The 24219-nt window shown below is 39.8% G+C and overlaps 1 protein-coding gene across 1 annotated transcript in view; it reads right to left on the bottom strand.

The window, feature by feature from the left end:
- Positions 1-2444: 2444 nt before the first annotated feature.
- Positions 2445-24219, bottom strand: part of LOC123769272 (cytosolic carboxypeptidase-like protein 5) — a 25932-nt gene continuing 4157 nt past the window's right edge. The window contains exons 2-8 of the mRNA XM_045760358.2: positions 21394-21600; positions 18497-18691; positions 12081-12232; positions 10114-11890; positions 8181-8319; positions 6717-6924; positions 2445-4930 (exon numbers count right to left, since the gene is read on the bottom strand). Of these exons, the coding sequence (XP_045616314.1) occupies positions 3554-4930; positions 6717-6924; positions 8181-8319; positions 10114-11890; positions 12081-12232; positions 18497-18691; positions 21394-21478 (3933 nt within the window). The 5' untranslated portion in view covers positions 21479-21600 and the 3' untranslated portion in view covers positions 2445-3553. The remainder of the gene's footprint in view (positions 4931-6716; positions 6925-8180; positions 8320-10113; positions 11891-12080; positions 12233-18496; positions 18692-21393; positions 21601-24219) is intronic.

The raw sequence follows: 24219 nt of genomic DNA, 5'->3' as shown, positions 1-24219 counted from the left end.
TCCTCCCTCTCCTCAAACAAGTGGGGAAAGTGGGGCAAATGAGCTCATGCTAGTCTGAGATAATTGGATCATTCATTTACATAAAGGAGTTCTTTAGGTGGGTTTTGAGACTTCAGTCTCTGTTGAATCCAGCAGTAGTTTGTTTTGACTAGCTGATTTTCTGGTTGCCTTCCTCAGTGAGGTGGCAAAAATAAAGGGAGATGGTTATCCAACTATCATCTCCCCGTGCCTCTGTAAGGGGAAGCGACAAGGGGCTTCCCCCCAGAAAACAATTACAATATCACACTCCTTTTGTATATACAGTAACAACAAAGAATGCCATTTTTGTAAAGTTGCACGACATGAAAATTCTGTCTCTCTCGTGTGTATTTATGTTTGTACGTGTATATATATGTCGTACCTAATAGCCAGTTACCTAACATACTGAATTTCAACCCAGGTTCAATTCCTACATTGGAGAGAGGCATTTAGGCATATTTCCTTTAATCTGTTGTCTCTATTCACATAGCAGTAAACAGGTACAGTACTTGGGAGTTAAGCGGCTGTTGTGGGCTGCATCCTGGAAAAGGTCAGTCATTACCCTAGGAGAATCTCAATAATTCAAGCAGGTCCCTGACAATGGAAAACAGGAAATCACACACACACACACACACACACACAGACAAGTTAAAGAAAAGTAAGGAAATACTTGTACCCTGTATGAGTGGTCAACAAGTAAAATGCACTACAAGAAGAAATGGTGGAAGCCATCTCCTTCCACAACTTTAATGCCACATTTAACAAAGAATTTGAATGTTAGAATAGTTAAATTATAATACAATAGGTACAGCAAGGCTAGTAGACAGGAAACAAAGAGCCAGATCTCAAGAAATACAACAGAAATCTGAGCACTATACATACAAGTACACAGAACAAATTTCAATGTTATAAACATGTACATGCACAGTATTCCTGTGTACTATATAGCAACATTACAGGTCTTACTTTATTGACATACAGTGAGTAAATATTTCATCATTTCCTACATACTGTATACACTGGTTCATTCTCAGTAAAAGACCATTAGATATACAGTATTTTAAGCACATATGTCTAGTAAAATGCATACCAAAACAAGTTATATTATTTGAACTAGTATTGTCCAGTCAAGCCTTAATGAGGTGCATGGACCTCTGAGACCCACCTTTGCCTACTGGGAGACAAGATCCAGAATCTGGCTGTCTCTACAAGATAAGGGAAGCCTGGGAATTAGAGATTAACCTGAATCCAGGAAAAATAAACATACCAGAAAGCAAAGGCACAACAAAACAAACAACCTCAAGAAAACTTGGATATCTTTGGGTAACGAAGCAAGCAATTGCTGCCGTGACAAAACACCCTTACTGAGAGGTGTCTGACCACAACCAAGTGGCAGCCTAGGTCACCAGGGGGTCCTAGTCTGCCTACCCCGTCACTCTTGAGCTGCCCAAACCAACCTCTTCCACCACATGGGATAGAAGGAAATGAGAAGGATGAGAGTTACTGAGGGCTCCAACAAAAAAGGGCCTATAAATACATTCGGTGCTCTCAAAGGTGCCTCAAAAGAGGAAGCATGAATTCCTGAAAAAGAACAAATCATTAAACAGAAAAATATGGCTGGGTCTTACCTGTGGGAGGAGACAGAATAAGAGTATGAGGGGGCATGGGGGGGAGGGGGCGCACCTCTAACGCATCAAAAACAAGTGTAGAGGCAGAGGAACACCCTAGGTAGAGCCAAAGGAGGACCACCCACAACAAGCCCTGAGCCCAAACAACAACTAAGCAAAACAGAAAAAAAATGGAGTGAAGACAGACCAATGGCTTGCCCCAAACCCAAGAGGGTCATCAGAAAACTAATGGGTCCATAGCCCATAGAACCCCAAAGGAATTCCAGGTCACTTGTGAATCTACAAGCAAAGCCATACCTTTGCTACAACCAGGCCACCATGATACCCACTAACATCTAGAAAGCCAATGTTATTCAACGAAGTCCTAGCCACACAAACACACATCACTTTACAACACTTCCAACTACCCACATTCACCACACTTCCTTCCATACTCATATATCCTCCCCAAGCACTCTCACTACATACATACTCTTACTCTCTCCCAAACTCTCACCCATTCATTTATTCACACACACTTAAGAGAGAGCCAAGTCCATAGTTCCCTTTGTCAAGGATGACATGTGAGCACACCGCATGTGCTCATTGTACACTGATAATTGTGCACTCGACTGAAATTTTAGGTCCTTAAATTAAAACCACTGTATTCCAATAACACATCGATAAAATTTATTTATATAAGGGCCCACTGATAATTCTTTTATTTTCTGGACTTTCCTCCTTTGTACAGTACCTCAAAGAGCTTACTGCATCAGCAAAGGCATTATCCTCACTTTAATAAGGCTTAATTGAAATCCTCAGATTAGGCAAAATTGTAATTAATTTTGTCAATAAAGATGTTAATAATAATAATAATAATAAGCAAAGGCAGGGCCACCCCAAAATATGAGGCTTTTAAGATTTTCTCAGTCCACCAGGACCAAAGACCAATATCTTGCCTGCTATTAGGTACGGCAATACATAAGTTTGTAAGTGCCATATGCCAGCCCATCCTCCTGTTTTGGTAGTACTTATAGTAATGATGAGGACCATAGTATATATACCAATGTGCAACGAAATTAGAAAGTAGAAATCTGAACTATTGGGTTGGACAAACCGGAAAACTATTTTTTACTTGTGTTGCTTTGACAAACTAAACTAACCTAACCTTCATAGGCCTAATACACAATATCCAAGGCCTAATATAGTACATGTGTGTGCTATACTAGGCATAGGAATATTTAAGTTTTTTTTTAGCTTCATTTATTTTAAAAAATTTCTTACATCTCAGTATACTACTATCTAAAAGCTAAGTACGTACGTACGAAGTGGTGACTATTGACAACCGTCAAAATAGGTTCTATCTAAACAGGAGGAAGGGTTACATATGCATATACTGTACATATAATACAGTACATTAGTATATATACTTATTTATCAAGATGTTAAATGATACATTTAACAAATTCAACAATATGATGTCGGGAAAACATACAAGCAATACTTACAGTACGATGATTATGCCTCTCTTATTCTCAACTAAACTTTAGGGGTAAATCAATATAAATTTGGTAATTCATGTGCACATAATCACTGAGGAATATAATATTACTTGCTTGTACTCTCTTTTTATTAACAGAATAACAGCGTCTTAAGACTTAATTTCTAATGAGGATAAATGTGCATAATGATGAATACCAATAAAATGATTTCTCCAGGAACAAATTTACATAGTCATCTGATGACCATTATATAACAAAATTTATTGCATTAAATGCATATATTTATGAGTAAACAGTCGTGTCAAAATTCAGGGTAAAGTTGCAAGAAAGAACTTCAAAATCAAAAACTAAAACTTGAGATTTGTGGGTGCTAAAATGAGATTTGAAAAACCCTTAATTTTTTATACAGTATATAAAAAGATAACCTTACAGCGATTTACGGCTATTTTTCTTGCGCTTCTTCATCTTGGGAGGAACTGGTTCAATATCAGTAGATATAACTTGTGGAGGTTCACTTATGATCCAATCCAGTGTTGGCTGAGAAGCAGCAGGTTTGATGGGTTGTGATGTTATGGTTCCTGGTAAATCTGTCACACTACGAGCTGCTACTTTCTTTTTCACTTTTTTAGGTAGAAGTTTGAGACGCTCTCCAGCAGCTCCGGCTACTGCCGGCAAGCGATCCATACTCTTTGACAGTGATTTCAACGTATGTTTGCTAGAACGTTTACTTGGAGATGACAAAACCTTTGTAACTTTCTTAGAGGAAGTAACAACTACAGGTGACTTGGGTTGAGCATAGATGTCACAAGAGGCTGCAGTAGTTATGATTCCAAGTCCAGGAGAACTGTGGCTAGCTTGTGGTTCACAGACAGATGAGAGTGGAGAGCGGGGAGACAGGGGACTCTGGCCTGCAGCATAAAACCCTTCTTGAGAAGGTGACAAAGGGCTACATTTGCGTTCGTTTACTTCCAAACCTGGAAGACTGTAATAAGGTTCTTTGTTTTTAAGTGATGATTCCTCTGTATTTGAACTTGAGCTAGGACATATTTTCAACTTTTTTGTACCAGAAGTTAAACCTTTGCTTCTTTGTCTTCTAATTTTCTCAACTTTCTTTACTAATGTGGGGCTTTCAGGTGTATCTGATATTGAAAGCTTTACATTTAAATTTGGGGTAAGGCTTACGGATGCTGTAAGGCTGTGCTTGCTTGATGTCATCTTACTACTAGCAAGTTTTGCTTCTCCACCTAAGTGACTACTTTCACCCAGTTCTGTGAAAGTCAGAGATCTAGATACTCCTGGTTTCTTGGGAGATTGCGTCTTTATTTTCGGCATCTTTGGCTTAGTTCGTGGCGAGAGGCCACTGGATGCAATTGATTTTTTTGCACTGGTAGGTCTGGGTCGTACTGCTCCTTCTGGATTTACCTGGGGTTCTTGGTTTTCAGCATCTACAGTAAGGCACCATGAATGGCGGCGTACACGCTGACTACGGCTGCGTGGAAGTCTGGGAGAGGCAGGTGTACTTGGTGGGCCTTGTCTGTTAGGTCCTAATCTTGGCCCACCAGCACTACTCCTAGTACCACTTAGTCTCTCCACTGTCAATTTATTTGATGAACGTGATGCAGGAGTGCGTGGAGTATGGGTTCCTGTGATATGTGTGCGCGGAGAAAGGGCTGAAGAGCTAAGGAAATGGTGCAGCCATGTTCGTACACCTGCCAAATTTCCATATTGTGACTGTGGTAATCGAGACCATCCACAGCAACTGCCTACCACATCCAGCAGACTAACGCCAAGCTGACGACCACACTGAAATTAAACATTTTGTTTAATTAATCTGGTCATGAACCATGAGAGTATTGGAGACCTTAGAATGTTAACAAGCTAGACATTAGGTAAAATGTTGTACATTCCATTGTTCACAACGAAATCCCAATGGTGTGATATATCGGTGAAAATAATTTTGAGGCAATGGAGTGACTTGAACTTGCTATCTGGTGATATCCAGATGCCTGCCTTAACCGCCTCTGCCACGGTGGTACAAAAGTTCTGGAGGCCCCAAACCAAGGTCTAAACAATTTTTTACAGCCAACCTAATCTACACTTGGGCTTACAGAAATGGCGTTCAAACTCTTATACCCCAGTTGAATCGCAATTAAATAATAATGGCTTGATATATAAGGGAAGGGAACTATCAGGGGGAAAGTGCCAAGCCATTACGACTATATAGCAATTGGAAGGGGTCAGGATAAGGATTTGGGATGGGACGGGGAGAAGGAATGGTGCCCAACTACTTGGACAGTCGGGGATTGAACGTCCTACTGAACGTTTAACTGGGAGTGAATCGACTCTATCACGGTGGTACAAAAGTTAACCAACCCAGAACTACTGAGTTCTCTGGGAGGTTCTCAAGCCTCCAACCAGGGTTTTACAGTCAATCCCGACCACACTCGGGTCCTACGGAATGACATTAATACTCTTAGTGTGGTCGAGTTGGTTGTAAAACCCTGGTTGGGCCTTGGTTTGGGGGCCTCGAGAACCTCCCAGAGAACTCAGTAGTTCTGGGTTGGTTAACTTTTGTACCACCATGGCCTGAGTCGATTAAGGCAGGCGTCTGGGAATCACCAGACTACGAGTTCAAGTCACTCCATTACCCGAAAAGCATTTTCATTGATATAGCATGTCATTGTGATTTCACTACGATCTGACTAGGATGTAAGAATGTGAGTGTCATTACCGTAGGCCTGAGTGTGGTCAGGCTGGCTGTAAAACCCTGGATGGGTCCCAGTTTGGAGCCTCCAGAACCTACCAGAGAACATGGTAGGTTCTGGAGGGTTGATCGTCATGGGTTGATCAATTTCTGTATCACTATGGCCAAGTTGGTAAATACTGCCACTTACATTACCTGCCTTCAGCAGTAATATAGCTCAAGTTTTCAACACCCTAAAAACCTTTAGTCATAATTTCAAAATTTTGATGAGGATCCACTAGAGAAAGTCCTTTAGAGTGCCCTTATTGCATAGAAGTTGACCTTCACTGGCCAATGTAAATTGGGACGAGGTGAGCCTGTCGATAAGGACCACCCACACAGAGAAGACTATTACTCAGCCAAGTGCAACCCGCACCTGTATGCTTACTCTCGTATTCACTAAACTCAGGTTGGCATTGGTTAAAACCAAGTCATTACAAAATGGTGACATTGCATGCAATTACAATCAGAAAAGCAAAATTCCACAACATGTAGTTCAACTAATGCCTGGTAGTACTAGAGTTGAACTTGGGGAACTATTGAGGGGTTCCTTTAAGAAATAAAGAATCAAACAGTGAAAGAATAATATTCAATATATAGGCAATACAGACGAAGAAAAAATTTATGTATACAACCTATTGAACCTACAGTTAGTGCAGGAAAAATATTTTACATCAGTGAGAGAAAGGACATTCTTTTTTTCCTCCTCTTCAAAAATGTTTCCATGGGCAACTAAAGTAAACAGGCCTAAAACCAACTTCAAAATTCATGTGATTTTTAATAATTTTTCAGTACTTTTGTCACTTCTGAACGAAATTAGCCTCATTCACATTTACACATACTCACATCTTCAAATACGGATGGGGTGTATTTGGGAGGGGTTGTCATAGGACTTTGTGGAGTTTTCCTATGGTCAAGAGGGGATGGCGGGGTAGGATTATAAGTGCGACCGGTGTTGTAATTGCATTCCAGGGTGTAAGAACGCAAAAGTCCGGTGGCCCTCATAATCGCTACTCTTCCCGAACCCTCTTTACTCATGCCATCACGACGATCCCTGCCAAAGATGAAAATAAATACGTAAACTTATGAACATGATCTTGCAACCTTCATTCATCAGAGCACCAGGTGCGCTTAAACCATACATATGCAGACACTACACACACACTACTCTAGCCACTACACCACAAGCTCCAATAAAATCAAGGTAAATTAGTGGTTACATTACCCAAAAACTTTATACCATGCCAAAGAGCCAACAAAGTGACTATTGTCTAAAAATCTCTCCACACCCTCAACATATAAAGAGAAGTTTCCAATAACATGTAATTAACATTCATTCATCAGAGCACTAGGTGGGGTTCAACCATACATATGCAGGCAGTGCTACACCAACTTGTCCTCTCGAATAATGCACTGTATTTTAACATAAAAAATTCCCAATATCAAAATATTTTGTAATATAAATCATAGCAACTCGCAAAATTGATGGGTTGTTACATTTCCCATTAATGTATCTATTGATTAGGTTAGGTTTGGGCAATTTAATACAGTATGGGGCACCTGACAGCTGAGTGGACAGCGCTTCGGCTTTGTAGTCCTGAGGTTCCGGGTTCGAACCCCGGTGGAGGCGGAAACAAATGGCCAGTTTTTTTCACCCTGATGCCCCTGTTACCTAGCAGTAAATGGGTACCTGGTAGTTAGACAGCTGCTACGGGCAGGGCTGCTTCCTAGGGGTGTGTAACAAAAGGAGGCCTGGTCGAGGACCGGGCTGTGGGGATGCTAAGCCCCGAAATAATCTCAAGATAACCTCAAGAAGATATATAATTTTTGTGATGGTGTGGCAACTCGAGAGGATAGGTTGAGTACACACACACTGCTGAAGCCATTAGACCATGAGAATTAATTTGGATAAGAGTTTGGCCACTGTACTGTATACAGTAAAAGAAATCAAAAAATTATTTAAATAAATATACTGTATATATACTTACATAAAGTTTGTGAGGGTACCACCTCTGGTGCCAATGTGGGGACCCATAGCCTCGGAGAAGAAAATAAAAAGTATTCAGAGGAGACCTTGTGGCTTCTCACTGAACACTAATATTATCTTCTCCTACCACCCCCATTCTTTTGTATGTACACATATATATTTACTTTATTTGAACTTTGTTACAAAAAAGGAGTTACATATGGGTTACAAAGATGGTTATCATAGGTTGTTGAGTTCCTCCAGTTCCTCAGATGGCAGGCAGGAACCCTGGTACTTACATAATATATATAATATAATAAATATTATATAATAAATATACTCACTTGAGATACATATTCCTCTCTGTGAAGTTGCACGCAGTAAAATCGAAGTTAGGGCAATTGATGGCTAGGACTTTAGGGAAAAGCATATTTTCCACCATCACAGCTGGATCCTCATACCAGTTCCCATATATAAAAATGCCTGAAATAAAGTAAATAAGTTACTCAAGCCAGCTAAATATTAATCTTTATCTATGATAAAGATTATCATAGATAAAGATATGTATGAGGAACACACACATCATACATACTATACATACCCCCCCCACCATCCTGAGCCACTCAGGGTACATACGAGGTGAACCCCGCACTTTTCGGCCCAAGATAAGACAACACTGACAAGGAAGAGAAGGGCTAACTAGGAGATACTGAGGACAACTAAAATGTAATGGATGGGACCAGCTGGAACCTGGGAGAGTGCAGAATCTACAGCACATTATTCACTAGCCATGATGGTTCAGATAGAATAAGCCAGCAGAAATTAAAGAATCCTCTGGCTAGATCCCACAAAATGTGCAGACTAAAGATCTAAATGAAAGGTTAGCACTGATAGGTTCCGCCAATACCAAACAATATGAAGTGACAGTATTAGGCATCCAGTCGACACTCAAACAAGTAATAAACAATATGATCACTGCCACAAACAAAGAAACCTGCTACAGAGCCAAATACTGACAGAATAACTACTAACATCAAGCTACTTCATAACCTCAAAGACTGCCACAAATAAGATGCTTAAGATATTTGCCACCTGCCTCTCAATACAGATAGCAATACAGCAAATTAAAAACTCAACACACAAAGATTGACAAAAAAAGTTACAACCTATCCAGAGCTGCAAGCCTGCTGATTTTCTGGGAGAGGATCAGTGCATTCAAAAAGAGCATTGATTGTAAGTGAAGAACCTGACACCAGAGATAAATTGGCCACATTGGAGTCAAGAGAATAATGCAGCAATGAGAAGTACTGGTGCCTCACAAGAAGAAAAACTTCCCACCCACAGGAGAGAGAAATACATGACACCCCCCCCCCCCCTGAAAAGGATTAACAGATTCCTTCACCCCTATGAAAGTAAACGGAGGTGCAGAACCACTAGCATCACACCTGCATGAGAGACAATTGAAGCTACTTAGGTCATGCAACTAGAGGAAGAGGACAGAAGACTGGTCACTTGGCCAGTGGTGCAGTGCTGCCAGAGCTCGTTGGAGCATGCAAAGTGGATGCTGCCTGTACCCGAATATCAATGTTATCAGAATGGGTAAACTGGAGAATATGCTAAGAACATGACTCGCGAGACTCGGGGTCAATGGGTCATTGGTCCAACAGGCAGCATGATGGAGGCAAAAGCGTCAACAGTCACCCATAGACAAGGGCACACAGCAACCTACAAACTCACACGAGGTGAGCTGGAACTTGGAAGACGCATCCATAGGTCTATGGCAGTTGAGATGAAAAATCCCCAACCACAGGGGTGGTTTTCAGGGCCATTGCTCCCTGTGCCTCTCTGAGAGGGGCCAGGTTTTGGCTCAAGGTCCCCGGTAGGCTGAACTCCTTTGACTAATGCCCTGGTCTAATGAATTGTATATTAGCCCGATAGCTCCAGAGAGCCAAAGAGGCTCCCCACAGAAAACAAAATTTACAAATTAAATAGCTGACAGGTGGAACAAACTTCAGGACAGAGTTGTGTGTGCCAAAACCACTAAAAATTGTAAAGTTATTTATGATAAAATATAGAGAAGACAGGCTGTCATGAACATAACTCTTTCCCTGTAACTACAATTATGTAATTTCAATTAGGCAGCAAAACACCATATATTTCATCATACTGAATTCATTCCAAGCATTATGTACATTAAGTTTTTATTATGCAAATTATACACAAGATACATAGTTGTACCACTTCCATGACCCAAAGCTAGATATTTATTTTTCTTACCTTTCTTTGATGCATGACCATGAAGATCAACATACAGGTAGAGTCCTGAAGTGACTTGAGTCTCCTCAGGAATTGGTGTTGGTGGACTTAGGGCTGGAGAAAATTCTTGTGCCGGAAGAGGAAGCGATCCCTCCAAGATTCCCAAACAAACATCAGATTCTCTTCCAGGGCGCCCACACTCTGCCTCACTTTCACTGCTGCTAGCAATACCACAGCCCTCCCTAATTCCTAGTGTGCTCTGTGCCCCGCTAGGGGTTGGAGGCGATCCCGACTTTAAGGAAGTTTTGTGGTGTACAGCAGAGGTGGTACTCAGATCTCTTCTGTAATTTAGTGAATCCTTTTTTGCACTTGTGCTATGAGAGAAATTGCAATCAAGATTTCTTGTCATATTTTCAATTTTTAATTGGGGCTGACTAGACACTGGCAAAGAAGCTGATGATAAAGATATAGTGTTTGCATTTGATGCAACAGTACTTAGGTTTGGCATTTGCCTACTGTCTCTTATACTACTAAAAATATTAAGATCTTTCTCCTTTGCTTTTTCGTCCGATATTCTTTGTTCATAAAAATAGTTACTACATCCTGTGTCACTTTCCTCCTTATGAAAATCCTTTAAAAATAAATCCCTAGATTTGCAAGTTGTGCTATGTCCCATCTCATTCTTTGTTTGTATGCTACATGGAGAAGTCACTGCCTTACTGATATGCTCACAACTTTTATTCACAGAAATGATTTCTCTAAATTCACTTAATGCAGCCATAGAGCCAAACATGGAGGTAACACCTGTTTCAGCTTCACTAATACATGACACATTGGAGCAGTCATCATGCACTTCTGGATGTTGTTCCTGTTGAAAAGAGTTGCCAGCCATGCTACCATCTACTGAAACATTGCTGGATATGTCCCACCCTGAAGCTGAGGGTTCATCCATCTCCATGAGAGACACTCCACGCACCCTTCCACTGCCTGAGCCTCCAGCTTTACCACACTGAGCATCACTAAAACTGTGACAAGTGTCTTCATCCATCACTACTGGTGGTCCTTTAAAAGTGTTGGTGATAGATAAGCTTGCATCATCACTGGAGCTATTTGTTACAGTTCCAGCAGCATGATCTGATGAATCAGTGTTTATGGAGATTGAGGGTGTCTCTTCCACTGGAGTGGGTGTCAATTGTCCATGATGATGGTAGAGAATCACCTGTCTGGCTGCATATATCGTTGGATGAAGAGTAGGTGAAGGGTCAACATACACACGATTGAGGTTTACTCCTCTCTGGTCAGTGCGGTAATGGCCACGGACCACACCATCAGGATTCAAAAATGGAATCAGCTTAAAAACAAACAAGTCTCTTAATTTCACAGCACGAGGGTCATTTGAGACAATAAAATTTAGGAAACCATTTAAGACAAAACTGGAAGAAGTTTCCCCAGGATGAACTCTGGCAGACACAAACACCACTTTCTTCTTTGGAAAGCGATGAGGTCGAGGCTGATCGACGAGAGGAAAAAGGCCAGGAAGTCTGTCTTCTCGTTCCTCCACTCTACCCACATGAGAACTAACGGTCACTAGGTCGACGCGCCAATGATCTAGCGAGTACACCAACAGTTCTCTATGATAATACATGTTTGGGCATCCAGGAGGAAATCGGCGGTCCAAACTCTCCAGCATAGACTGTAGCTCAGTATATGTGAAGGGGTAAGTGAATGCATAGTAAGTTACTGCACTAGCCTCACCTACTGAATGAACCCAAGATATCACAGTGCTGCTCTCTTCACTCTGAAATATAAAAGAATTGAATAAATAACAAAATATAATTATACTCAAAGCAACCAGCAATAAAATTTTGATGAATTTATTTGATCTGGTGTGTGGTTTAGTCTTCATATATACAGCATATAAATAAGTATGTAATGCCAAGTGGAACATTTGGTGGGAGGACATCTTAGGATATTCATTAATATCATACTCGATAGGTGCATTTGTCTTTGATGCGCTCCCAGCGTGGAGGACGTGTACTGGAAATGCACTGCACCACTGGCTGCATTCCTTGGGAGAACAACTTTGATTGCTTATTCAGATTCATTACATTCAGTCGCACTCGGTTACCCACACTGCCACCTGGGAAAGATAAAACTGGTCATAGATAGCGTGAAAAAAATCTTTCACATAACAAAACTTAGCTTACCCTTATTTATTGTTTAAAGAAATTTAAGTAACCAGAATCATGGCAACTCTAACTATCCTATAGTTACTGAACTAACCAAGGCCTAACTGGCTGTCAAGGCAAAAATAAAGAGTTTAACATAATAAAATGTCCTTTTCACATATCCCAAAATCCAGATAAAGCCAACAAAAATGTGAAGAAAAAAATTACTGCCTGAAGAAATACATTCTGATACAAGCAGGAAAATAATCATTGCCTTGGTTCAAACAACTCTAATTGCGATGTGCCCACCAGAAAAGAGCACTTCATTACATTTAACACTTAATTTATATCAATTTTGAAAAAGTACAAAAAGAAAAAGAACACTACAATTAGTAGTGTAGCAATTATATTAAGAGTAATATAATTGCTCCAAATTCTCAGACATTTCAGTGCAGGCAATTAGATGTGCCTGTTATTTCCACATAATATATGTGCCACGTATTTCCATATTCTATCCCTAAGAATTCCACATTCCAAGAAGTTCTACACTAATCCTATATTCACTAATTACAATTAATATTTTTTCCCAATGGTACAGGATCAATCAGGCCAACCGAGAAGTAACCTGCTAAATGTTGGTTGATTTGGCAAGTCAGAAGCAGCTTGTAATATAAACCATCAAATTATGGATCGTCATCAGGTTAACTCCAATAGTGCTTTGGTGACAAACGTTCTAGAGAAACCAAAGATTTTCAACACCATCGACATTCTCCAGCAACAATGTAACACTCAATGAATCTGGTTCCTACTCTCACAAAATGCTTCAGTCACTGCTACAGAGCAGTCAGATTCTGGCCATTCTCAAGCTAACAGCTCTTATCCCATATTCAAGCTCTTCGACCCCACCCACATTCAAGCTCCACGCTCTCGCCCCGCATTCGAGCTGTACGCTCTCATCCCACATTTGAGCTCCTTACTCCCTGCCTTTCTTAAAGCTCTGCTCCAGGCCTCATCTCGGCTATCATGACACGTCAATAAATTCCAACAACTGACAGCTGTAACCAAGCCTATATTACCTAAACATTAAAAACCACTAAACTCTTTGAGTCTTGTCACCCAAACTAGTATACTGTACATATAAAGATGTTTATGTTATGTTATTTTTTGCCTGTTTTTTATGTTCAATGTTATGTTTTATGTTTATATTTTTTATGTTATTTATGTTATCTTTTGTCTCAGCAACAGAAGAGGTAAAAGGGGCCTGTGGGAGAGGATGGCAGGAGAGCAGGTCCAGAGCACAGGAACAACCCCTGCATGTTAAAAGCCCAGCCTCCACTAGGTGCACTGAGGCTGCAGAAAAATCCACTAAATAGCAAGAAGCCAATAGTCAGTTGGAATGCCAAAATTCATGAGCTTGGGAAACAAACTGTGGATACAATAGTGAAAATTTCAGCCAAAGCAGAATGGGCAGGCAAAATGATAACTGAGAGATAGAAGGAAACCACCACCATCAAACAGAGAGAAGCTGGAACCCCTGACAACAAAATGAACCAGACCACCAAAACTAGGATGGCATATAAAGAGAGCGCCACGGGCGAGAGGGAAGAGAAGTAAAAAGCTCGACTCCCACCTGTGAAGGAATGGCCAGAAATCCTACAAGAGCTAGATATTAGCAGAGAACCATTTTCACAATGAAACAAACTGGCCCAAGACTTAAGTGGCAGTTGTACCACTGCTGGAACACCCCACAAACAATGCAGATTGCACTACACTACACTACACTACACTACTACTACACTAGTTATTTATTTATTTATTTATTCCATGCAGGTTACAATATACTGTAGTGGAAATGTCAGATGGATGTCCCATATCTGGGGAGTGGAGAATGGAGGAGGAAGAGACCAGTCACCAAAGCAAGCATAACATCAGTATCACCAAACAGCTGAAAGAGAAATGGAAAGGAAGCAGGCAGGTGAAATCAGGAACTGCCCCTCCTGCCAAGGCTCTGCAAAGCTGCCCTCTGCTGAGCAAAAAGTCCAGACAGGCTCAGGAAAACACCTACCCAAAAGAGTAGTGGAAACAATCTAGAGTTCAGCAGGGATGATGTAAACCCCCATGGGAAACCACAGAAACCCAGAGCAGTTGGAAAGCCAACTGCCCAAAACCAGAAATGATAAAGGAAAGGAGTGTCAAGCACAGAATCATCCAATCCTTCCAAAAAGTTAAGCCCCCTGGAAACAAAACAAAACCATTAAGATGCTTGAACAAAGGCTAGTTCCTAGGCTGCCATCAGAACTCCAGAGAGAACAACCCCAGTCACCGCCACCATGATCACACCTACCATTAAAACCCAGAACGCTGAACCACAGCTAGAGTAAGCAGAGCAGAAGAGAAACCTAGCACAGAGCTCACAAAAACAAAAGCAAGGACCCCATTGTCAGCCTGGGACCTCAATGCCTGGAGAACAAGACAATGAGATGCTAAGGAGGCCACAGCTTGCTGGTTCATCTGTCGAGTAAAAGGGCATCTGTCGAGTTGGTGGTAAAGTCATACAAATGATTTAATCATCAGAAGATTTGAAACTGTCAATGTCCAGATGACCAGGGGCCTTTACCTAACAGCAGCAAATTTTGCTGTTCACTTGCCTTTACTTACCTTTTCCAAATTGATCGCAAAACCAATATAAAAAACCCAGTGTTGAATGTAATGAAATGCCATTTTCTGGGCAAGACCTGGAGGCTCCACAAAGCTATACTGGGCTGATATGTATATATTAGTCCATGGCAAAAGACAGTCGATATAGTTCTAAGACTACCGGGGATCACGAGCCAGAACCTGGCTCCCCTCAGAGAGGCACAAGGAGCTATGGCCTATAAACACCACCATGTATTTGGAAGTAGTCTATATCTGCCATCTACCAGGTCAGGCACTCAGAAAGGTAGGAATACCAATACAAACTACAGCTGGTTAAAAATTGCAAACCAAAAGCTGAACGAGCAAGCAGAACTTGGCAATCAGAAAACAAGCATGACATCACCGCAGCCACCACGCTGCTGTCTGCACAGCTTCCCCCCTCCCCAGGAGAGGGAAGGGGGGGGGGGGGCCAGACCTCCCGCACCAGATACCCAACCAGTAAATCACCGTTGTTTCCCAAGCAGTCTTTAAACAATAGTAAGTAATAGGAATGCTCTAAATTAAATTTCCAAATGTTCAAGGCTTCACAGTCTTACTTACAACTGCACATTGAGTCCCACAATTCACATCAGCATTAACACAAACCAAGGTTGTGATTCATTCTCTGCTAACTTTAAAACTTGGCAAATCTTCTTGTTGCCTACAAGCTAAGGTCTTCTTTGGTAAATATTTCCAGCTAAAGCTTGTCTCATCACCATTATATACAGTACTTGGAATTTTTACATTTTCTTGTTCAACAATAATCATTAACTTTCTCTAAAATAGTTCTTCACTCTTTATACAGTATTTGCATTTAAGGTTTCACCAGAGATCTTTCTATAATATATAGAATGCCTTAACTTAAATCTTCGAAATCAGCCCATGCTACAGTTTAACTCAAGAATATTCATTGAAGAAGCAAACTTTCAAGCTGCAAGTTCCCAACATACTCCTGTTGCTGTTATTACACTACAGTATATACACACATTGTATATACCCATGTACGTATGTGTTCACCATAGTGAACCACTAAGCTAGTATGGTGAGCAAAAACAAAGAGTGGCTGCCACACACAGTAAAGCTACCTCGATTCCCTCCCTCATCAAAATTCCCCCTCCCACAATACTATGCACAGTGCTAATTATCACCACAATCCTCCTATTATCACAATCTTGGTAACTAAATCCTGTAAATGAATAATTGACCACAAGTTTATTTTGTAAAGGAACATAAGTCCTTCGAAGATTCCTAGATGGACGAAATAATTCTGTGGAGCTGTGGCTAGCGCTGTGAACATCGTGAAAAGCATTGATTCACTGATATCTGAACACTGTACACAGTCATTATCACACTCAGGCTCTTCTGTAATACTATCATGGCTAAATAATACCAGTTACATATATATTTTGATATTATTAGGCGATGCTGTGGTCACAAGCTGAACAGCAGCACTGAGCTCATGCTGCTTGCATCAGCCTTGGTTGCTCACTCAGTACCAAGGCTCTCACACCCGGGTATGTTGCCCACGATTTTTTTTTTTAAATGGCATCTGTTTACAAGAGCCCTGAGGAAGCTGACGTGAACCCCATGTAGCCGCAGGAGATTTGAATCAAATGCTATACCTATAAGATCCCCAAGGCGCGTTGCGCACCACCCCCCCGTCGAGCACCTGCAAGCGCGTTACGCAGTTCAGTGGTTAATAAAAATGACAGCACCAGGACCAATTCCCTCTTGGCAGCAATTTAAATAAGGCTTCCTTTTGCTGTGTTTTTTTATGTCAGAAATAGTGTTGGAGTTAATAGTAAACTCTTATACGATGCTTACCCAGTACTTACAAAGATGGCACCACACTCAAGTTTTTCAGTCACTAAGCTTTTGGTCAACAGTAAGCATCACTTCCCAGTGCTAGTATTACTGCTATACATGCTTCCAACTCTAAATATATGAAATTACCACAAGTAAGAATATCTTTGAGATTATGAATGATCTTACTGCCACATATGGTAAATGTATTTGGGGTACCAGAACAAGAGGAGAAGCATTAATCCCAATCCACGTGCTCTTTACCAGTATGCCTCGACTTTATAATATTGGGCACTGTACTGTATTCAAAAAATTACAGCAATGACATATGAAAGGGTGAAAGAGTTTTGTTAGCTTATTTTTGTACAATTTTCATTCACATGCATCTTCCACAAACCAAGTAAGCAGCTGGTGAATAAAACACGACTGTACAGTATTCCTATTCAGAAAACTAATTTCACAGTCATACAGATTATTCAGTGGAATGATGATTTGATAAATATTACTGGTCTCCTTTCCTGATGATTGAGTCTGTTTACTATGGGTTATGGCTGGACTATAGCTGCCCCCTAGCCCTCGTGGGGCATTTAAAATCATGCGCTAGACCCTCAATCGTATATGTACGATGTGCGCCATTCTGTGACAGTTACTCCCATCATATATGTTTGTATTGTGCCATTTAAGGGTTAACTATCGAAAGCTTGAAAATGTCACATGGCAAAGATCATAGGAAAGACAGGACACAACAAGCATAGCTCTCATCTTGTAACTACCTTTAGATAATTACACATACACACACCACTAAATATGGTTTCTAGTAAGAATAACTTAGACAACACACAGTTTGTCTTTGACATTTAACCTATAATTACTTGGAAATTAGCAATTTTTTCTCTTACTGCTTGATGGGGTTCTGGGAGTTCTTCTACTCCCCAAGCCCGGCTTGAGGCCAGGCTTGGCTTGTGAGAGCTTGGTCCAACAGGTTGTTGCTTGGAGCGGCCCGCAGGCCCACATATTCACCACAGCCCGGTTGGTTTGGCACTTCTTGAAGAAAACTATCTAGCTAGTTAGAAAACTAACTATCTACCTCTTGAAGATGTCCACGGTTGTTCCAGTAATATTTCTAATACAGTACTCGCTGCAAGGATGTTGAACAACCGTGACCCTCTGATGTTTATACATTGTTCTCCTGATTGTGCCTATGGCACCCCTGCTCTTCACTGGTAAAATTCTGCATTTTCTTCCATATCGTTCACTCCAGTAAGTTGTTATTTTACTGTGTAGATTTGGGACCCGGCCCCTGTACTATTTTCTACGTGTATATTATTTGATGTATCTCTTTCGTCTCCTTTCTAGTGAGTGAATTTGGAGAGTTTTGAGATGATCCCAATAATTTAGGTGCTTTATCGTGTCTATGTATGTCGTATATGTTTTCTAAACTCCCTCTATTTCAGCAATCTCTCCTGCTCTGAAGGGGGGAAGTGAGTACTGAGCAGTACTCAAGACAGGACAGCACAAGTGATTTGAATAGTACAACCACTGCAATGAATTTCCTGGATTTACTAAATGCAAGCATGTCCTTAGTACCAATTTCAAATCAGTGCATTGGTCCTAATGTTTTTGCTTTTTATCTTAAAACCTTCCATGATAAAAATAATAAAATCTTTTTGATGTTAATATTACCTACTTTGCTAATTATAATACTAAATAGGTTTACCATGACAATATTAAATAATCATACGTAGGTAAAAACATACCTTGAATACCAAAGAAAAACCAAGTTCGGTTGTTATTTTCATACTCGGTGCCTGCACAATCTGGGTGAGTCCAAAGACTGAATTCATAATTGACGGGCATAGGATCAACAACAGGCTGGGAGGGTGTGGATGACTTGTGTGCTTTACGGCCCCCACTCAGAGATGCTCCTTGACTTGACGAGGCATGGCTAGAACCTAAAAGTCAAAGAGAAAACCTTCAGGTTAAATCCATAACCGATATCTGGTACAACCAGCAGTTGCAAAGCATTGCACAGTACTGAACTGTAAAATGAAGTATTCCTTATAGCCTTATTGTAGATGGAAATTTCAAAAGAATCATGATTACAGCTATAATACAGTATATATTGGATATATTATATTATTTTGACCAGTAAACAACAGATGAAGGCCTAAGAGTCAGTATATTGTTACAGTACTTCAATGGCAAATTTATCTTAAACCAGTAATGATCAAGAAAAATAGTGTTGGTGTGATGAAATGTCACTTTTATATGCAGCATCCCAGTAGCTCCTTGATGATTATGGCACTGTTACTTTAGGGCTGCCCCTTAACATCAGGCTTCTGAGACTTTCTTGGCCTACTGGAAGCTGGACCAATATGTGGCCCCTCTCAACGAGGCAGTGAAATCAAAGGAGGAATCTCCAAGAAAGACATTAAAGACAAGGAAGAGCTCCCATGAACCTAACAATTTGGTATGATAAAAGAGTTACCACTTCTCCAGATTAAGCAAGTACAGTAACATCATACTGCACCGAGAAAGCAGCAGTGGACTCAAACTTTACAGAACCTGGATCTAGTTCAGACATGAGGTCAGTCTCGAAGCAGGAACAAAACAAATCTTACGAGGCCGGTACAGAGGACAGGTGAGACTGCAGAATTCTATGAAGCAGGTGAAAGGTAAACCTTTATCTGGGATCCAGAATCCCACCCACACACAGGCTGAGAAGTTATTAAGCTAAAACTCGGTGGATAGAGAGAAAAAACATACCCCCACCTGAAGAAAAATGATCACTGATCTGGAGATTAGATCTTAAGTTGGGTCAAAGTTCCCCCTCACACTGTCCTGAAGCTGAAAAACTCCTCCCCTAACACATAAGAGGAAGGGCTATGGTCATAACCTAACTTCAAACCAAATTTGAACAAAGTTAGTGGGTAGAAGTGATAACCACAAAGGCACCCAAATTTCCCAATGGATGCACAAATCATTGTCTCATGAACAACAGTGGGATAATCAGGGCATGAGTGAGCATAGTTACTACAGTCAACTCTGTTCAGGAGTCAGCTCTTACCCACTGCTGCCAACCCATCCAGTGTCTTAATTAACAAAGGGGGCTGGAAAGCTGAATGAGAAGCAGAGACACTGGGGTGAGCAGCATGGTACTGAGGCCCTGAACCACTGTTCCCAACTGGACAGATTATAAACAACATAATCTACAACCCTGCAATAAAGCCAAAGCAAGGGTTATGCATGAAACATCCACTACTATCACTACCCTCATCAGACGCAGAATTAACACCATGGTTACCATGGTAAGCATGGACACTGTGCTGTAATAACTGTTATGAAGTATACACAGTATATATAACATGTTTAACCACTGCACAGCACAAAGCACCAAAAATCACACAACCCCTTAAGGCACTCTGAGGGTTGTGTGATTTTTTTTTAATTACGCCATATTTTAAGGTTTTTAATGTTTTCATCGCTCTTTGTGATTTTAAATGAAAATGATCAAGTTTGGAAACATTTTGACATTAACATTACCTGAACATTTATAAAAAATAACAAAAATATGTCCTTAACAACTGCACCATGAAATTTTTGCCAGAAACAGGTGTGCAGTGCAGGGTTTAAATTTATATGAAATGATTTATGTACACATTTATACCTGCCACATCAATAACACCAACAACAATTGCGTCACAAAGAAATCAGGAGCAATACCTCACAAACCTCACGAAGAAAACATTTGGAGAGAGTGCATCGAGTTAACAGCCATCAAACACTACAACCCCATCAGACAGAATGAAGGAAAATTCAACATTACTTCCACTCTTGCTAAATTAATATGTAATGTAGATGATTTGACTATACACAGAGGAAGTCTATACCCAGTAAGATACCCCTGACAGAGGTACAGATTTGATGAAGTCCTTACTAGCAAATGTCACCTACAACTAAACTTAATCTTGACTTGATGATATTCTTCAACATTTAAATTACCATATACTGTACTGTATTATTAATTCAAGCACATGGTACATGGAGTATCATGTATCTTTATGATACTTATAATAACAAGGAGGAGGAGCCTCTTCAGCTCCGTGGAGCCGAAGAGGCTCGCCCCAGAAAATTATTCAAATATTTACTCAAAATATGTTTGACTGCTCTGAATTTTTAAAGTGTTAACACCAAACAAATTCAAGTTAATTAAATTCCTTTATCCTTTGGTTAATTTAGAGTTCAACATAGAATGGCAAATTATACTAAAAAAAAAAGTCATAAACCAAATTGATTTAGACAAAGTTATGTATTATGGTAAAGTTTCTTTCTTGCTTACCTCATGACCTTGCCCTCTAACATTAACTACAATTTTCTAGACTAGTGTACTACTATTATAGCTACAGTATATCATACAATTCAGGCAAATTAAAACTGTAAACAGTTCACTACATATGAATAATGCCTAGTTTAAAGAACACTAAGGTCCAGTTCCTGATCTCATTACGTGACACTGTAACCTTCCGGCCACTACCCACAGAATGAATATAGGGTCTTTAGTAAACTAGAATTAAACTAAAATTACTATCAACAGCAATTATGGACTATTAGTGTACTAATCTTGGGTATTTAACAATACAAATACTGTACTCACCTGGTGGATCAACTTTTTCAACTCTAGCCAAGTTACCGCACTCAAAATTTGAAGTGAACGTGAAGAGTCCGATAGTCTCTTCCATTTCTGCTTCCAGTAGAACAAACCCTTTAATAAAGGGTTGAATATACTCTTGGAGGGGCCAGCAATTCTCACTGAGTGCTCAGTAACAGTGCTGGCCAAATCTTTTCCTCACCTCACATGATGCTGTTAAGTTAAAAACTTTGAAGTTAATAAATTCATTATTTTACATTACTAAATTCTAAGTTACTAAATTTAAGTTACTCTAATTTACTAAAGTTACTAAGTTACTAAATTCTAAGTTACTAAAACTATGTTATTAATTCATTATTTACATTTTTAGAAATAGGAACCCTAACAAATTTAAAATACCTGTAGTCTAAGTTTAATCAACTGAAGCTTTCTCATTCATCATGGATATGATTTGTTACAACACTGATTTAATTACCATAATCCTGAATTTGAGTTACATTATTCATATCACTGTGATATTTATATACAACGCATCCTCACAAATAGAACCAAATGGACCAAACCCTCCAACCGGATTTCCCTAAAAAAATTAGATTTCTAAAAAAAAAAAAAAAATAGATTCTGGAGGGAAATACAGTGAATTCAGGATCATCATTTAAAATAATTTCCCTCCTCATTTTTTTATTTGTAAATATTATTCAAAATTATGCAATTTTATAAATGTTTTACTAAGCTTGCAAGGTATTATAAATTGTAGAAATTAGATTATTTGACACTTTTTCTGAGGCATCTAGAGCTACTGTGACGACAGCAGCACATGTGCTGTGTTTTTCCTCTCATGTGAGTGCGGTCTGACCTCTCGATATTTTAGCATTTTCACTGGCTTTTCTTTTGATATACAGAATCATTATTTGCGAGTTGAATCCATGTTGTGTGGCAACAGTGTGGATACATCAGACAAGGGCAAGAGAACATGCTTCCCGCCAAACACACACCGAAACTACGACATTGGTACAACGTTCGAACAAGTTTTAACACTTCCTTAACCAGTTATAACAACCAATATAGCAAGTTGTAACAACATTCTAATACTGTACATCATAAACACGCTAAGCCAAGATGTAACAATTTTATTACAAGATGTAACAAGCGGAAAATAGAGACAGTTTTGGTTTGTGTTTCCAGGGTTACCATAGATAATAATGCCTAGTTAATCCCTTACCATAGAAAATAATGCCTAGTTAATCCCTTACCATAGATAATAATGCCTAGTTAATCCCTTACCATAGATAATAATGTCTAGTTATTAAAAAAAATTATCATGGCTAGCAAAAGAGTGTGGCATTGGTATTAGAGTACTGTACTGCTTTTCTAACAGAGAAAATGCAAAGGAAGCAGGTCATATAGATGTGAATAAAGAGGACAGGTGACAAAAAAACATTGAAACCTTCTAAGTATGATTATGTAGATGCTGCTTATCAACAATTTGCACAGCACTGTAGCCTGGGTCTGGATATTGGTAGTGGACAGGTACAGTCTGTTGCTGAAAGACTGACATTAACCTTGAGGACTTCAAGGTCAATTGAGGGAAGCTGCATAAGTTTTAACAGACAGTGATATAATAAAATGCAGTTATAGCATATTTTTCATATTTTTTAACATTATTATTTTATTTATAGGCACACAAAATTATTATTTATATGTGACCACAATATTCTAAGATGGAATACAATTACAAAAATCCACATAAAGGTCCAGGAAGAAGACTGTCTAGGCTACCTTCGAGAAGACTATCAAAGATTGAGAAAGGAACTGCAAAATACCTCCTGGAGGGAGTTAATAGATAAGACATAGAAATGCACTGAAAATTTTTTGACATTTTCTCATTTTATGAAAATATGTCAAAAAATGTCATCATTTAACTTATTCAAAAATATGTACTAAAAAGGAGCACAAAATGTCAAAGAACTAGACTGATAACAGGGGCAGTAAAAAGGAGCTACAGTATAACAACAAAGCAAAACCTCTGGAAGGAAGGAAGGAATTATCAAGGGAAAGCGCCAAGCCATTACGACTATATAGCACTGGGAAGGGGTCAGGATAAGGATTTGGGATGGGACGGGAGGGAAGGAATGGTGCCCCAATCACTTGGACGGTCGGGGATTGAACGCCGACCTGCATGAAGCGAGACCGTCGCTCTACCATCCAAGAAGTATCAAGGAAGAAGTATCAATCTTGGCAGGACAGAAACAGGAGATGCTTTCTCACTCATAAGGTTATAAACTCTTGCAACTAAAGAAAAATTAGAAATACCCTGTAGTCAGACCTTTGACTACAAGGAAAAAAAATAAAGTGGTAATCCAGCTGTGGTGTGCCACCCTTTCCCCCCCCCCTGCTCATCTTGACTACCTGCATTCAAGCATGGAGACCTCTCCTTTAAAAGGTGATAACTGCTTTTGAAAAAGTTCAGTACAAAGCAACAAAAATCATCCCAGAACTATGTTGACACTCATACCATTTGATCAATGGTGCTGTATGTTGTCTGGGTATAGTGTTAGCTATGGTGCTAATAGCAGATGGTTTTCTGGTTAATGAGTCTGCAGTGATTAGCAGTAACTGAGCTAAGAAATCATATGGGTATATGATAAGCAAATTAACTTATATGCAACTAGCTCACCAGAAGTGTAAATTTGTTTAGTTTAAGAGATTGCTGTGGTCCAATTCTTGAACCCATTATAAGACACTGAAACTTTTTTGCCACTTGGCCCCCATTCACAAGATGTGAATGGGGGCCAAGTCTACATATACATTTTATTTCTATATATACATTTT

This window comes from Procambarus clarkii, chromosome 66 (genome assembly GCF_040958095.1).
Source record: "Procambarus clarkii isolate CNS0578487 chromosome 66, FALCON_Pclarkii_2.0, whole genome shotgun sequence".
In the NCBI taxonomy this organism is placed as follows: domain Eukaryota; kingdom Metazoa; phylum Arthropoda; class Malacostraca; order Decapoda; family Cambaridae; genus Procambarus; species Procambarus clarkii.
The sequence above is the reverse complement of the archived record's forward strand: the minus strand, read 5'-3'. Positions and strand labels throughout refer to the sequence as shown.